At 43.8% G+C, this 14948-nt stretch overlaps 3 protein-coding genes across 5 annotated transcripts; 1 reads left to right on the forward strand and 2 right to left on the reverse strand.

Annotated features, from left to right (window-relative positions):
• Window positions 1–533: 533 nt before the first annotated feature.
• Window positions 534–4151, reverse strand: LOC137879710 (glutathione hydrolase 7-like). The gene is made up of 14 exons (XM_068720636.1): window positions 3830–4151; window positions 3598–3760; window positions 3386–3503; window positions 3221–3288; window positions 3063–3136; window positions 2761–2942; window positions 2569–2656; window positions 2349–2479; window positions 2157–2245; window positions 1611–1763; window positions 1391–1508; window positions 1175–1312; window positions 975–1074; window positions 534–895 (listed from the first exon to the last, which is right to left on the reverse strand). Exons 1-14 carry the CDS (start codon window positions 4149–4151, stop codon window positions 744–746), a joined length of 1896 nt encoding a protein of 631 aa, XP_068576737.1. The 3' UTR covers window positions 534–743.
• Window positions 4152–4621: 470 nt separating this feature from the next.
• On the reverse strand, window positions 4622–7243 carry LOC137879534 (tumor protein p53 inducible nuclear protein 2). Of its 3 annotated transcripts, none has more exons than XM_068720312.1 (4): window positions 7079–7243; window positions 6069–6269; window positions 5456–5558; window positions 4622–5277 (listed from the first exon to the last, which is right to left on the reverse strand). In XM_068720312.1, the coding sequence occupies exons 2-4, from the start codon at window positions 6175–6177 to the stop codon at window positions 5034–5036; spliced, it is 456 nt and encodes a 151-aa protein (XP_068576413.1). In that variant the 5' UTR covers window positions 6178–6269; window positions 7079–7243; the 3' UTR covers window positions 4622–5033. The 3 variants fall into 3 exon arrangements, with proteins under 3 accessions (XP_068576413.1, XP_068576412.1, XP_068576415.1); XM_068720311.1 differs by having other exon boundaries at window positions 6069–6272; XM_068720314.1 differs by lacking the exon at window positions 7079–7243 and adding an exon at window positions 6796–6853.
• A 2252-nt stretch (window positions 7244–9495) lies between these two features.
• Window positions 9496–12902, forward strand: snai1a (snail family zinc finger 1a). The gene is made up of 3 exons (XM_068720568.1): window positions 9496–9738; window positions 10238–10753; window positions 11397–12902. The coding sequence occupies exons 1-3, from the start codon at window positions 9663–9665 to the stop codon at window positions 11579–11581; spliced, it is 777 nt and encodes a 258-aa protein (XP_068576669.1). The 5' UTR covers window positions 9496–9662; the 3' UTR covers window positions 11582–12902.
• The last annotated feature ends 2046 nt before the right edge of the window (window positions 12903–14948 follow it).

A 14948-nucleotide genomic window follows, 5' to 3' on the forward strand; every position in this document is an offset into this window, starting at 1 on the left:
ATTGATTGAGACAGAACAGATATTACTGTCCTGACACATTTTGAGATCCATCTCATGACCTTTGACTCTTGTCTTCTAGTGCTTTCTGACATAAACTGCGCAGTTTATGATCCGACATAAGCCTAAATTTATCAGAATAAACTTATATGACAAGTCTTGATTTCTTGTTCCTTTAAGCTTCATTGTCATCTTAAAAGTTAAGAGTTTCTATAAGATACGTTGGAATATTACAAAGAAACAGAGTCGACAGTATTTAGGAAACATGTTTACAGAAAACGATTGAATGCAACCTTTTGAGTGACATGTTTGTCTGCATGCAAGCTTAACACATGTGACATAGCTCCACGTCCTCCACTTGGTATGCAGGACAGACAGTATCTTGAAGGCACATCAGCTTTGCATAACAGCCATCATTTTCTGCATGCATGCATGGCCATGTGACCTCAACCTGCATGAAACCCATTATACATCATTTGCAGATCCATCACGACATATTAGTTTGGAGCTCAAGTATGATGGTGATATTCCTTTAATCCGTTTTGAAGACATTTCTTATGGAAAGACAAAATTTGCCCTCTTTAATAGAAAGTACATGTTGCATGATTGCCCTCTGCTGGCTGGGGATCACAATAACATGAGAGTATCAACCACTGAGAACAACAACCATAAACTTACATCATGCAGTGCAACAGTAGCTCATACAGATACTACCACCTCTTGGAAGATTTTTCACAATAAAAAGTTCATGAAAACTGTAACAAACGATCAGATAATTGAGGTGTTATGGCAGTAATTATGTCTTTGTTCCTCAGGATCCCCTGGACAACAGAGTTTGTCTTCACTCTCGTTACTACCCGGCCCTTTTCAAACCGCACACTCTCTTCTGGAAACTCAGCTGATGATGGATAGTTGGGAAAGTAGGAAATTACTAATGTGAAAAAAATGATGTCACTAAAGGAAAAAGGTCAACTTACGGTCAACAAGACGTCCGTTTGGCTGACGATTGGGGAGGAGTTGTCTGTGGGAGAGGCTTTCATTTTTCTCTTTGTGGAAGGACAGTGCACTGATCAACACCTAAAGCACACAAAAAGTCAAAATTGTAAATGTTTTTGTATCAAAAATCCTAACTCCATTGAATCAGAATCCAAACCTTTATTACGTAAAGTGGTCAAACCTGGGCGATCACACTCAAACCCTGTTGTCCACCTGAACTGCTTAGTGCCATGTAGATCCCACATTTCTGCCACACTGGCACCACTATTGTGGGCATGAGAGATGTTTGGGGCCTCTTTCCTGGCTGGACTCTGTTGTTCTATAGCACAAATGTAAAACAGTGAGCCTTACCTAAAAGAAAAATACTTCGTAAAATGGTGCGATTTCTAAATGGTACCTGATTGGTTAAGCGTTGCCCTGAGGTTTTGATTGGCCAGGAGAAGTCAAGGATGAGGCTGTTGAGAATGACGCCCGACTCGGTCATGATTCTGCTCCCGAATGGCGTGCTCAAGGAACTGAGATCATAAAGACAAAAAAGAAAAAGATAAGATAAAAGAATGTCAGTGTACCCAGCAGCAGCACATTCCCCACATATCCTGTAGATCTCACACCTTCACCTCACAATTGACACAATCAGTCCATCTGGCCCCACGACTGCTACTCGTCCAGCTATCGGCTCCGTCCGTAGGGAGTGACCGTTTGAGTGGTGCTCGGGTGGAGAGGTATGGGAGGAATTGATCCTCTGGCGAAGCCTTTCAGCTTGACTCGTACTTTGGCAAGAGCACAGAGAAAATTATACCTGTCGTACTGATTGGTCTGTTATGACAGTCCATCCACAGAAAACCCATTTTCAGAGTTAATTTATCTTTGCAGTCATTTTTACAAGAAAAATGCCAACAATTCTCTGGTTCCAGCTGTTCCAGCATGAGAATGTGATGCTTTTATTTGCCAGATATAAGAGTAAACTGAGTATCGCTGGGCTTCTGACACTTAAATCGGATAAAAAAAGACATTTGGAGATGTCCCCTTAGGCTCCGAGTACAACGGGAATGTTCCTACTTTCTCACATTTCATAGACAAAAGAACAAAATAGAAAAAAAGTCTGATTAATCAATAATAAAAATAATCTTTATTTGCAAGTTTGACTCCTATATGTAGTTTACCTCAGCATGTCAGAGAGCAGCTCAGTCACTGAAGAGTTATAGCAAGGGTCCCCCAAACCACTGGCTATAGCCAAAGCTCCTTTCAGAGCCTTAATAGGGAGAAATAAACAATTCCTATGTAGGAGATCTACCATTTCAGCCAGGCTGTATTTGTGAAAAACATTGAGATATGCAAGCTTTGTATTCCAATACCTCGGCAATCCAGTGTTGCGTTTGATTTTCTGTGTTATTGTTCCCATTGAGCTGGAGGCCCTCCAAAAGGTTGAGTGCTGATATCAACGCTGCACCGGTAGAGGGGGGAGGAGGAACTTGGATAATAAATTCTAAGACAAAATTAACAAAATACAGATGAAGGTCTCAAGAATGCATACACGTTTATGCAGTCTATTGTTGAAGAAAGTTTGATCTTCACCATTGTACAGGCCTTCCACTGGCTGCTCTACTTGTACAATGTAGTTACAGATGTCTTCTCTGCTCAGGACTCCTCCGTTTCTTCGCACCTTTGAATGAAAACACAGCAGTCGCTAAAAGATTAAAAAGCAAATTCCATCCTATAACTTTGCCCACGAAACAGGAACCTATTTGATGTCTGGATGTTTTTCACCTCATCCTCCATCTCTCGTGAGAAGTTCCCATCATAGAAGTTTGACAGACCGGCCTCGAGGACTCCAGCCAGACTGGACGACCTCAGGAATGAACCGGGAAGCAGAGCTCGGCCACCTGGCAGGAACGTGTCCCTGAAACGTCGCGACAGCTGCTCACCTTTTACCTTTAAAATGGCCTCAGCTGTAGAATTACACAAATGAGTCACATGCTGGTATTGTCGTTTCTCAGAACACTCCACCACGTTATATTGCGAGTAATGTGGTTAAGTGAGAAAATGTAAAGAGGGATAGTTTGACTCACCAAGACTGAAAGACACATTGAAACCTTCTTTGGCAACAGCTGCGGCTCTGGTGACCACATCCTCCCATGATAGACTGCATTGATTTTGTGGTAAGATATACGATTTAAGGATGGAAACTAAACACAAACTCATTTTCACTCTGTCTTAACTCTTTTACCTCCCATACAAGCTGTGAGCATGTTGTAACCCTCTGAGCAGACCCGGCACGCCCACTTGCAGACCTGCCTAAAAAAAAGAAAAAAAAAGAAAAAAAAGGATGAAATAAATTATACATGTTAAATAATAAAGTGATTGATACCACCCCCACCCCCCTCTACATTACCTTTAGTTCAGAAACATTTTGCAGAATCTCCTCTTTAAATGCTTTCGGTGCAGTTCCCTGAAAATTAATCACCCTGGTTTCATTCCTATGGATGTCATGAACCAGCATCACCCCACCTCTACAGAAACAGAATGCGCAAAGGATGAATTTGAGACCAGACACGTCTATGTGTATTTCCCACTAAGCGTATCAGCATGAAGTCAGTCACGTACCCACCAACACCCGACACATGTGGATGCACAACGCCCAAACACAGGGCGGCAGTGATGGCTGCGTCCACACTGGATCCACCGTCATGAAGGACCGTCTGGCCGAGTGCAGTGCAGAGCTCGTGATCCGAAACCACCACACCTTTTACAAACACCTGAGAAGGAACTTTCATGACGATAAATAACGCAATTAATACATTTGCATGTTATATTGCACTACATACCAAGCTTACACCCAGAGAAATATGCAGGATCAAAGCAAAGGTGACTCCAATGGCAAAGGTGATAGATAAGGCGGAGATGCAAAAGTCTGTGTCCTGACTGGAGCGGTCCTCGTCTGTCTCTTTGAGGTCGGACAGGCTACAGTCAAACAGATTTGGGCTACCAGAGGCCAGCTGTTTCAGAGGGACGTCCTTTGGGAGATGGCTGAGGTCTGTTGGCAGCAGCAACGAAACAATATTCAAACCTTTACCACAGGTGAAATCTTCTGGGTTTGTAAGCCATTTAATAATTTCAGCCCAGGTGCTCAAGATCCTGCCTGCTTTCTCCTTTGACATCTAATCAGGTGATTTACACACAGTGTTGCAAATTAGCATCATGCCAGGTGTAAGTCAGTGGGAGAGTAACACAGCAGCATGTTGTGTGCCGATAGCTAGGATTGTAAACCATTTCTGCTACATTTGTACCCTCTCACCATTTAAATTCAAGTCACAGGTGAAGTCACTTGAGCCATCAGCCAATTGAGATGAACCAGCAAAACTATTGTAACTGAATGTTGACTGCTTGTTGAGTTTAGTTTCGGGAGAAATTTCCATTTTCATTGTACTCACACACAGACTAGTCAACGGGTCTCCTGATTTTAAAAGTCCATAAACTGCACCCCTCCCTTAGCTAACCATGTAATCAAACACAGCAGGTGCAATTACCTCCCAACCAATGAGATCTCAACATTTGCATCCGTCAAATTGTGAGCAGTTCACTGACATTTGGACATTTTAATTTGACAAAAAAAAATAAAAGCACAAGCTGCAAAATCAACATTTTTATTGCCGTATAAAAAAAAAAGGTTTTCACCAGTTACATAATGCTAAATAAATGCATGTCGATACGCAAAGAACAGCGCTTTGTCCAAAATGCTACAAGATACATTTTGCAAAGGCTGCACTCATCCACATGCACACAAACATAGTGTATCTCATTTCATGAGGTGAACGTCTTCATTTCAACATTCTCATACAGTACGAGTATATATTTATATATACACATATAATGTAGCTGCCTGTTGTCATGTTGTTGTGATGGGTCACATCTAGATCAGATGTATAGCTTAAATCTGCACAAGACAAAAATGTGTGTGTATACGTGTGTATTGGAGTGTGAAGTACAATGCGTCTTAAGATTATTTCACGCTTAACATTTGCAGTTTTACAACCAGAGCCTCAGTGGCTGAGGTTGCGATGTCCTGGCTGCTGGAGGTGGAAGGAGTGATGCTGGACTCCTTGGCGAACGCGGTTCTGGCGCTGAATGGCGTTACGAGACATGTGGTGTGGGTCTGTCCAGGTCTTAGCCTTCTGGATGCAGGTTAACTGTGTCACTTCTAACACCGCTTTAGGCTGAGAAACAGAGCCTGTGATGGCTTGACTGCTGCTGCTGCTTTGAACTGTGGGCTCTGGATCTAAAACACTGGAGGGAAACACAAGCAAGTGTGTGAATCTAACAACCTGAACAAGTTGGTGCTCGCCAATGTGCGTTAATGTGAAGTTAAAAGGAATTGGAATAAAGTTGTGCGTTATGTACATTTATGTCCCCTTGAATATGACATAGTAATGATTTCTTGAAAGGATTCCTCGTGCTTCCTCACCTGATGTCACTTTCCACGTTTGCAACTGTCTCTCCTTGGAGAGCAGAGTTTGATGTCTGGGTGTCAGTCAGCTCTGCACCCTGGTTCTCTGCTGAACCTGCTTCTGTGGAGACCGCAACCAAAACAAATAACAGGTGAAATATTGAAGAAGAAAAAAAAAAAAGAATCCTCCAACATTAGATATGAATGTTAAGAAATATATTTTTTTAATTGGCATTATCAGCTTAAAAAGGTCCTCATCATGAGTCTATCATGACATGACATTTGACATTACCATGCAGTTCACTGCACAGCAATAAGTCAATGTGGGATGATTCTGCATACAATACCAGTTTATGATTAATGAAAATCAAAACATCCTTGCTATTATTGTAATAAAGATTTCAACCATACTGCAGATGCCCTACTAACACTACATAGAGCTCTCTCTCTCTCTCTCTCTCTATTTCTCTCTCTCTCTCTCTCTCTCTCTCTCTCTCTCTCTCTCTCTCTCTCTCTCTCTCTCTATATATATATATATATATATATATATATATATATATATATATCTATCTTTATATATCTTTATATTATAGTTATTACAAATCTGAGAATGACATGCTCCATGACTGACCTTGACGACTCACAACAAGCCACCCTTCTTCCACCGCTTCACCGGACTTGACATCTTCAGGGGTCTCGTCCTCTCCCCCAAAAAGCAGACGGCTGATCGTTTTGAACATTGCTATTTTCTCTCCGTCTTCCCTCGAGGTGTTAGTCTGAACTTGCTGTTGATACTTCCTTCCCTTCTTTGTTCAGCAGAAAGAGTCTTTATCTGCTAAAGACAAGAAACAAATACTGCTCATAAAGTCACATGCATGTTCACACTGCATCGTTGTTACCTTCAGTCCTGCTAATCCCCCTTTGACTGTTTGGGAGTGATGCAAAGGAACCCTCCATTATTATTTTTCAAAATTCAAGCAATCTGGGTCAGCTGACCTGGGATGTCCAATGACATTTCTTTATGATACAGTGGTCTGAATAATGATGCCCACTCCCCCAGAATATCATTGTTAGGGTCCATCTGTCTCTAGATATATGGGGGGGAGGGGCTCCTTTTAAAACAAATTGTCAGTGCAAAGCCTGGCCTGCACCTTTAAATGGACTGAGGTGGCTCCATTGCACTTAATTAATAATTGACATTTCTGCAACGATGTTATGATGCTATTGTGTTGTATATTCCACTCCCTGTCATGCAATGAGGTACACATCACGGACACAATGGGAGAAATAGCAGGATTACAAACACTACTGCAGCCACAGAGATCAAGTCTCCGATGAATCAAACACGTCTCACTCACTGAATTAGGTAGAAATCCATTTTTAGACTTTTGTTTCAGGTCTTTGGGTCACAGAGTCCTCAGTGGTTTGCAGTAATATGACGCTATATGCTTCACACGGCTGCAACCAAAGTAAACCGAGACAACCAATGACAGTCTGCAGTATACATCAAATCCTATGTTGGGATAATCGAACAAAATAGGTCTCCGATGTCAACTAAATGTTATTGGGTTGTCGATTTATTGTCTAACGTATGCAGTCATGAATCTCTTTTAATGAATTGCAGCGTTGCAGTGTCCTTACCTGCTGTTAGTGTTTCTCAGTTTCAGTCGCAAAGCATCGTGTCAATCTGCAAATGTTCACCGGTTTCCTTATTTACTTATTTTTGCCTATGAAATCCTGTAAATGTCACAGTCTAATAAGCAGACTGTTGTTCTGTATTTCAAATCTTCAACCGATCACAGACAACAGGAGACCCGCCCTGTGTCCCCGCCCACCACGAGCAACCCGCCAATCAGAGACCACGGCGGACTGCGCCTGCGCATTGATTTGACATTTGTTGTAACAGTCTTTGCCATCTACTTTTTTACCCCTTTTTCCAAACTGTCTGCAGGGCACCATTGCTAAATAATCCACAGCAATAGTACCTATAACAAATTATTTATTATTTGTCTGTTTGGTCTGTGGATGCATAACAATCATTTGTAATGGTTTGACCACTTTAAAGTCGCTAAAATTAAACAACTTCAAGTGAAAAAAGTCTCTTGATAAGATGTGGTCAAATGCATGGAGCGCGTGTGTGTGTGTGTGTGTGTCTCAGATCAGAGAGTTTATTATTGTGCTGTATCTTCAGGGCAGCACAAACACGCGACAGTGGCGACTCTTTGTCTCCCTCTAGTGGATTGACCAGACTCGAACGATGGAGAACACCTCCTTCATCCTCACTTGATGTACCGCGGTGCCAGGCCTGCTGTAAGAACTTGAGTAAAATCGAACTCCGAGTACTTCGGTTCGTATTAGTGCTCTGTGAAAGTGACCTTCATGTCTTTGGGCTAGTGGGCAAAACGTAAGCATGGAGACACAAGACAAACAATCTCCATGAAAAAAAGCATAAAGGGAAGAAAAATACACCTTCATTTGTTAGTGATAAGAGCATAGTGAATATCACAGAGCCACTGTGCAGCATGAATTGACCTACTATCAAAACTGTAGGTTTCTCTTTATGATGAGATCTTTGTAGGAAGACTAGCTGGATTTATTTCTGATTTGTGTTGTTTTATTGAAATAGGAAGGGTGTCAGTTGAATTTGGATTGTGACAATAGAAATGGGTTTGATGACCAGTGATCTGACAAATTACTTTAAACATTTTTAAAAAAACAGGTCTTTTTTCCACACTGCTAAACTATATGGTATTCCTGTGGTGTACTTGCAGAACACAGTGGCAGTGTTTATGTACATAGGGCTACTACAATGTTCTGTTCATCTGCCATAGCATCCCGTACAAAACGATTTTTTTGTTGCTGTGATATTTCTAATCCTTCTTAAATGTCTTATTTGACTATTATAATCAATTAATCTCCACAGTATATTGCAGTTCAGTTGCCCACATTTCAATGCTTTAGTGAAGATGAGGACAAAGTCTGGTCAGTGGGACATAAACACCCCAACAACTTTTACTGTAGCTGTCTCAAAACGTCAAACAATAGAAGGCCAACGAGACAGAGTCGCAGTGGAGACACGGTTAGGTTAAACATCTTTCATTTCACACAGGTGACACAACTTTGGATACCCATCACTCGAGATCCCCGTGGATCGATGCTCTGATTGATTGGAAGACCTCTGTAACAGCGCCACCCGATGTTCATGAGCCTCGGCCAGGTTGTGATATGACATCACTCCGTTTCTTCCAGAAGGTGGTGCAGTTACTCTACTGTTGTTAGAAGGCTGAGACGGCATGTGTAGCTTTTTTTTTCTTCTTCTTTTTAACGTATTCTATTCGATAAGATGTGGCAGGTCTGATGACTTAGCCTCCACGAAATATTGATTATTATTGTCATCACAACAATGTCATGAAAACTACAATTTAGCAGAACCAGTGTTCCACAGTCACTATGTTTTAATGTTTAGACCGCGCCTCTAAATCCCCCTAAAAAAGGAAACAGTGGTGACTGAGTGCGAGGACCAAAGTTATGCAAAGACATGCATGCGAGGTGAACTGGCCTTTAAATTAATAATATATTTTAGGCTTTGAAGTGTCTGTGTTTATCTGTGCACTGTGGTGGACTATCGACCTGTCTTGGTTGTAGTGGACAGTTTAATGTTTTTAAGCACACATTCAAAACAGAAGGAAGTCCTTGCAGCAGTATTCATAGCAGCTGCTGTAGTAAGTGTGCAATAGAGCTGTCCAATTGCTGTTCATCGGCTCTCTAAATATCTGCACAAGCGGTCACTTACACATCGTAATTACAACAATTTGCTCCCGGTCCTTCGCCGTTTCTGGTCTGCTGGTCAACACCAATGGATCCCCGCGAGTGAACGCAAAGAGGCTCGTGTTTTTGTTGTTGTAGAGTGCGCGAGCATGTAAACTTCATCCTGCGCACTTGAGCAGTGATATGGGAGGTTGGGGAGGGCCCTCGGGGCGAGCACACCCCTACCGCCCGTGTCAGAGTATTTCAGAACAGAGGCCAGTATTTAGTCATTCTGCATGAAAGCTGCACACACACACTTGTCTGCTCAAGTCCTCTCTAACTTGTGGACTATTTTTTTCTGTTTCCTGTGGATCCGAGGACCAAGATTTGATTTACTTTTTTTTATTATTCTTGTAGAAACTGTGCGTCGTGCCCACAGGATACTTTTACGCACAGTTGTTTAACTCTCACAAGGACAATGCCTCGATCTTTCTTGGTCAAACAGTACTTCGCGAAAATAAAGCCAAACTACAGTGAACTGGAATGTCAGAATGGTGAGTTGTGAATCTTTTTTTTTTTTGTATTCTTTATTTTGTGTTAATTCTGAAAGCTCAAGTGTTAACACCACTAACTATTGCATATTTTGTCTCTAGTGTAGTTGCCAGTTTAGTTTAGTTAAATGTACCTACATTTTGGATAAAAACACTGTTTAGTTTTGTGTGTCTGGCTACAAGTCGGGGCCCGTTAGATGCACTTTCCCCCCTTTCTGCAACCAGACAGAGCTCCATTCATGTTACAAGCCCTTGTGAATACGTGGGAGGAAACGGCCCATGAAACCTCCCTATGGCTCCAGCTTTATGCTCAGTAAATGCTGAGAAAAACACGAATGAATTCCTTCAACCTGTATAGGTATAGGTGTAGTTGATGAAAGTTGATAAGGCACATTTCAAATGGTGAATTTGTCTGTTCTATTGTTCTATATTTCCATTAAATAGAATTGAACTTGTTGTGTACTGTCTGTAAGCTTGAACCATCCTCACCCTTCTCCCTCAGACACGTCACTGGAGAGGTATCCACTTGCTGAGCTCTCCTCAGGGGTCAACACCTCCATTGCCACCTGCTTCACAACAGGTCTGGTGTGGGACCTGAGCGTCCTGCCCGCCCTCTACCTGCCCACCTCCAAAACAGAGCCCTCCGCCACCCCGGGCCCCCTGGACCTCAGCTCCCCTTCCAGCCTCAGCAGCAGCGCCAGCAGCTGTGGCGAGGAGGATGAAGGACGCACCTCAGACCCCCCCAGCCCCGAACCTGTACACACGTACGCCCCTCGCCAGCGGATGAAATGCACCGGCGTCATGCCTCACATCAGTCCCCCCGAGGAGGAGGAGAGGGAGGCCCCCGTCACGGCAGCCAGGCCGGCCTTCCTCTGCAAACACTGCCCCAAAGAGTACACCAGCCTCGGAGCTCTGAAGATGCACATCCGCTCACACACCCTGCCCTGCGTGTGCACCACATGCGGAAAGGCTTTCTCCAGGCCGTGGCTGCTGCGCGGCCACATCCGCACACACACAGGTAAGACCCATGTCTACAACATAACAAGACACCCCCCCACCCCATCTGTTTAATTGTTTAATTCCCACTTTATTGCTAATTCACGAGCGAAGAAATCAACCTAGGTGTTGCTGTAAAGCTGTAAATCTACATTTGAGCGGTGGACATTGTCTTCATCAGTTGGGCTGTGACGTGAGGGTGCTGGATATCCATGACAATCAGTTTGATGAGCTCAACACTTGATCAGCAGACAGGCCATAGGGAAGCCCTCTGTAGACCCTGCACTCATTGATCCCTCATTGTGTTTAATGTCCCAGCAACAATGACTCGTCAGCTAATTATCTTATCACGGCTGCTGGGGAAGACAGCAGATTGGGGACACGGGGGTGACAAAAGGTTTAAAGAATGCCTGAAGGCTCTCTGCTATCACAGAGCACTTTGTACCTGCAGCAACTTGTTAGCGTGCTAATCTCATTTGGCTCTGATTGAATCATGCTAATGCAGTCAGTCTCTGACCCCTCCAGCCCACCATGTGCTTCTTCATTATCTTCAGAATGTGTGTGTGTGAGGTGTTAATGGGAGGCTCTTGTGAACTCAGAGATGCTAACGGTTGTGCCAGTCAAGTTTTATGACGTTTGTTTTCCTCCTTTCTTTCTCTGTCCAGGTGAGCGCCCGTTTTCCTGCCCCCACTGCAACCGGGCCTTCGCTGACCGCTCCAACCTGCGGGCTCATCTGCAGACCCACGCCGAGGTGAAGAAGTACCAGTGTAGCGTCTGCTCTCGCACCTTCAGCCGCATGTCGCTGCTGCAGAAACACAGCTCCTCCGGGTGCTGCTCCTCCGCGGTGTGAAACCCAGCAGCGAGAGAGAGACAGGGCACCCAGTCCGAGCTCAGGGCAGAGGAGGGCTAGTGGCCACGGAGAGAGGGGTCTGCACAAGCCCAGCTGGCCTGTTGACGACCTATTGGGCCACAAAGAGCATGAAGTGGCCTTCTTTAAGAGACCCGGAGGGAATCGAGCCACATTATGGATCTGACTTTACAAGCTGTTTAGCTTATTTGCTCTGTGAAAAAAAAAAACATCCGAGGAGCAGAATTTTTTTTACTTCCAATCTATTGGTCTCGAGGCCGGACCAAATCTGAACTGAGCAATGCCGACACTCTCTTGATATCTACACCCGTTGTTGCTATTGTGCCCATTCCAAAGACCAACTATGTAGTGAACTCATTGGGGTAAGAGGTGTTCTTTCCTGTCTCCGTCCTGGTGCCGGCCAGCTCAGGATCATAGCCTAGACACAGCTGCTGAGAGGTAGGGGTGCGTGGGTGGAATAAATCTCTCAGCGTGCCTCAAAACACACACAGACACACACACACACACACACACACACACACACACACACACACAAAAGCAAATGCACACACAGCTGTCCCTGGTACTGTGGTGTAGATAGACGAGGTGCTAACAGGTGCTACAGCCATGACCTTGTTGGCTGATAGCAGGTGACTTCCACTGCCCTTGGTTTGCTTAAGAGAAAAGAGGAAGCGTGTCATCACGAAAGAATGGCATCAGTTTGTCCTTTTTCGCCAGTGAGGATCATTTTAAGCCTCTATTTTGTCTACATCCAAACCATCTCTTTAAACTGATGATTTTCAGAGATAGGAAAAGCCATGCTGTCTGTTATTTTCCAAAGAAGCTTCACTTTGCAGCACCGTGCAACGTGGATTTCAATGCAAGCCATGCACTCAAGGTTACCACAGTGTTAATAATACCAGCCAAAGCCATATTTTGTAACTTAATGAATTTGTGCCTTGAAATTGTATTACTTTTGAAACCAAAAATGTGCCTTTTTTACCTCAGTATTTGTGGATTTCAAATAAACATTGATTGCAGTATTAGTAGAAAATAGCGCCAAACAGTTTGAAATGCAAAAGGCTGGGACCAAAGATTTTTAAGGTTTACACCATGGAGACATGGTCAACTAATATGAGATCAGAACCCTGTCAGTGGACAGTACAAAGATACATTTTTAACTTTCCTAAACATTTTATGGCAGTGTTTCTCGTGCAATGTGCAGATGATGTGTTATTTCAATTTTGTACTATGCTTGTTTGTTCACTCCTATTTCTTGTATGTTTTTAACTGATACATTTTCATTCAATAAAGTAATTTATGTTTATTAAAACCTGCTCTGTGATATGCATTAGCATAGGAAATCCACACTTGTACAGTTTAATCTCTTCTTTGATACAATGTGGAAAAGAGTGCAGTCGATTCGTTGGTTATAAAAGGTCTGTTTGATCATTAATTAACTGGGAGACTTCTGACCGACGTCTCGACATTAGGTGTGGAGAGTGAACTGAGCTTTGTTGTGAGGCTGAATTGCAGATGTGCAGGTGAGCACACTGTGTGATGGAAGGGAACAACTGACTGCACCTGCTTCCAGCTTGCACCTGCCATCTACTTGTCACTGTGCAAACACGGTTCGATGTGTGAATGTGCGTGTCTGTGTGTGTACCGGTAAAAGAGAACTTGAGTGAAAGTCAACTTCTGTTTTCAATCAATCCCAAGATCTAAAATGAGTTCATACTTGCTCACTACGGCTCTTGAAATGGCCTAACGGTGGAATTCTAGTGAGCCATATCCAGTGTGTGTGTATATTATTTTCCTCCTAAGGGAGAGTATAACATTCTCCTCGTCCTCCGCCTAGACAGTGAGTCAGAGTCTGCTCAGGCCAGAGCTGTAGGTTCCCATGGCTCCTCTGCTCTCAGTCAATAAGTCCGGCCACTAGTTAGTCAGTTAGTTGGTGTGCGTGGGCCAGCACAGAGTGAGGCAAGCTCTTCCACGGCACAGTTCCTTATTTCCTACTGAGTCAGGGAAATATGCTCACAGCTACTAGCCAGGACGACCATTGCAGCATGTAGCAGTGACTCACCTCGCACACTCACTACTTTAAAACTAAACTGCTTATCCAGATTTTCAAACATCTGCGCCCGAACATCAACCGGGTCCAATATGGAAATAATGTAAGGGTCCTTGTTTGTGGTTCCTTTGGCTATGATGCTCTCACGACTTCTACCCAGGATTCTCTTGGATAAAAGGGCTATTAAACTCTCAGCTGTTGGAGTTTAGCTTTGGACTATTTCGATGATGTCAGCTGGTATGTCCTGAGGTGAGGGTGTTAGCTTTGCTAGCAAAGACAAACTAAGCAAGTCGCTCATTTAAACTTTATTCGCAAGTTTGCTTGTTTGGACTTTTTCGGATGATTTTCATTTGCGTAGTTTCTCTCATCACCTCGTGTTTCTAGGCTACAATTTTTTATATATTCTACAGATCAACATTTCAGCACATCATGCCTTCTTCTTCTTCTTCTTTCTAGTCTTACATGGTCGCCGTTGCCACAGAAGCGGCTGAGCCTCATTTGGCCAGTAAAAACATTCAAATCTTTGCTGTATCACAAGTTACTGTACTTATTTCTGCCTTTTTATAGAGAAAAGAAAACACAACACGCTCCCCTTCTTGTTCCTTGGGGAGAGTGGAGGGCCTGGATCTGAAATCTGAGAGCGTTTTCCTGCTGTGTGCTTTACAGTGCCAGAGCACTCACTGTAATTTACCAAAAGTGGCTGCTATTTATGCCATAAAGCATGTGTTTAACATTCCTGAACCCCACTGTGTTTGTGTATTCCTCTCTCTCTCTCTCTCTCTCTCTCTCTCTCTCGCTCGCTCCCACTCACTCTCTTGACTGCCTCCTCGACTGTATTTCTATTTGTGTATGTGTGTGTGTAGTGAGTGGAAACGGTCCCTACAGAGCCGCAGCCCTTTCCCTCTTCACAGAAGGATCATCTCTCCCCCTCTGAGACAAGGCCGACAGGAAGTGGGAGTTTACATTGGCCTACTTCACCCAAAAAAGCAGCCAGGGTGGCGGAGCTGCAGAGCTGTATCTGCTGCTGCTGCTGCCGCTGCTGCCACCACTGCTGCACTTTGCCACGACCAGCGTCATGTCCCTTCCCCCCATCAGCTGTCCCACCCATGCCTGCTCTTTTTCTCCAAGTTTTCAGGGTGGAGTTGGGTGGCCAGGAACTGTAGAGTGGCCTTCGGTGCAGCAGCAGTTAGGGCTCATGGCCTGGGAGACAGGAAGGAGCTGTCAGCATCCCATAAACAGGACTCATCCTGCACTCATGACACATGAGACCTGGAAAGAATTCTCCCAGGAAAAATCCTT

Source organism: Cebidichthys violaceus, unplaced genomic scaffold (assembly GCF_023349555.1).
Source record: "Cebidichthys violaceus isolate CVI_PGR_0920_01 unplaced genomic scaffold, fCebVio1.0.p SCAF_25, whole genome shotgun sequence".
Classification (NCBI taxonomy): domain Eukaryota; kingdom Metazoa; phylum Chordata; class Actinopteri; order Perciformes; family Stichaeidae; genus Cebidichthys; species Cebidichthys violaceus.

Bases quoted from the DNA above. Each gene is read 5' to 3' on its own strand.
- LOC137879710 (XM_068720636.1), bottom strand. From the start codon at position 4,151: ATGTCAAAGGAGAAAGCAGGCAGGATCTTGAGCACCTGGGCTGAAATT. The intron at 2,943-3,062 runs GTGAGTCAAACT...GTAATTCTACAG, and splicing joins CAATGTGTCTTTCAGTCTTG to CTGAGGCCATTTTAAAGGTA. The intron at 1,509-1,610 runs GTGAAGGTGTGA...TTATGATCTCAG, and splicing joins CTGATTGTGTCAATTGTGAG to TTCCTTGAGCACGCCATTCG.
- LOC137879534 (XM_068720312.1), bottom strand. From the start codon at position 6,177: ATGTTCAAAACGATCAGCCGTCTGCTTTTTGGGGGAGAGGACGAGACC. The intron at 5,559-6,068 runs GTCAGTCATGGA...CGGTCTCCACAG, and splicing joins GCTTGTTGTGAGTCGTCAAG to AAGCAGGTTCAGCAGAGAAC. The intron at 5,278-5,455 runs GTGAGGAAGCAC...GTTTCCCTCCAG, and splicing joins AACGTGGAAAGTGACATCAG to TGTTTTAGATCCAGAGCCCA.
- snai1a (XM_068720568.1), top strand. From the start codon at position 9,663: ATGCCTCGATCTTTCTTGGTCAAACAGTACTTCGCGAAAATAAAGCCA. The intron at 9,739-10,237 runs GTGAGTTGTGAA...CTTCTCCCTCAG, and splicing joins TGAACTGGAATGTCAGAATG to ACACGTCACTGGAGAGGTAT. The intron at 10,754-11,396 runs GTAAGACCCATG...TTCTCTGTCCAG, and splicing joins CCACATCCGCACACACACAG to GTGAGCGCCCGTTTTCCTGC.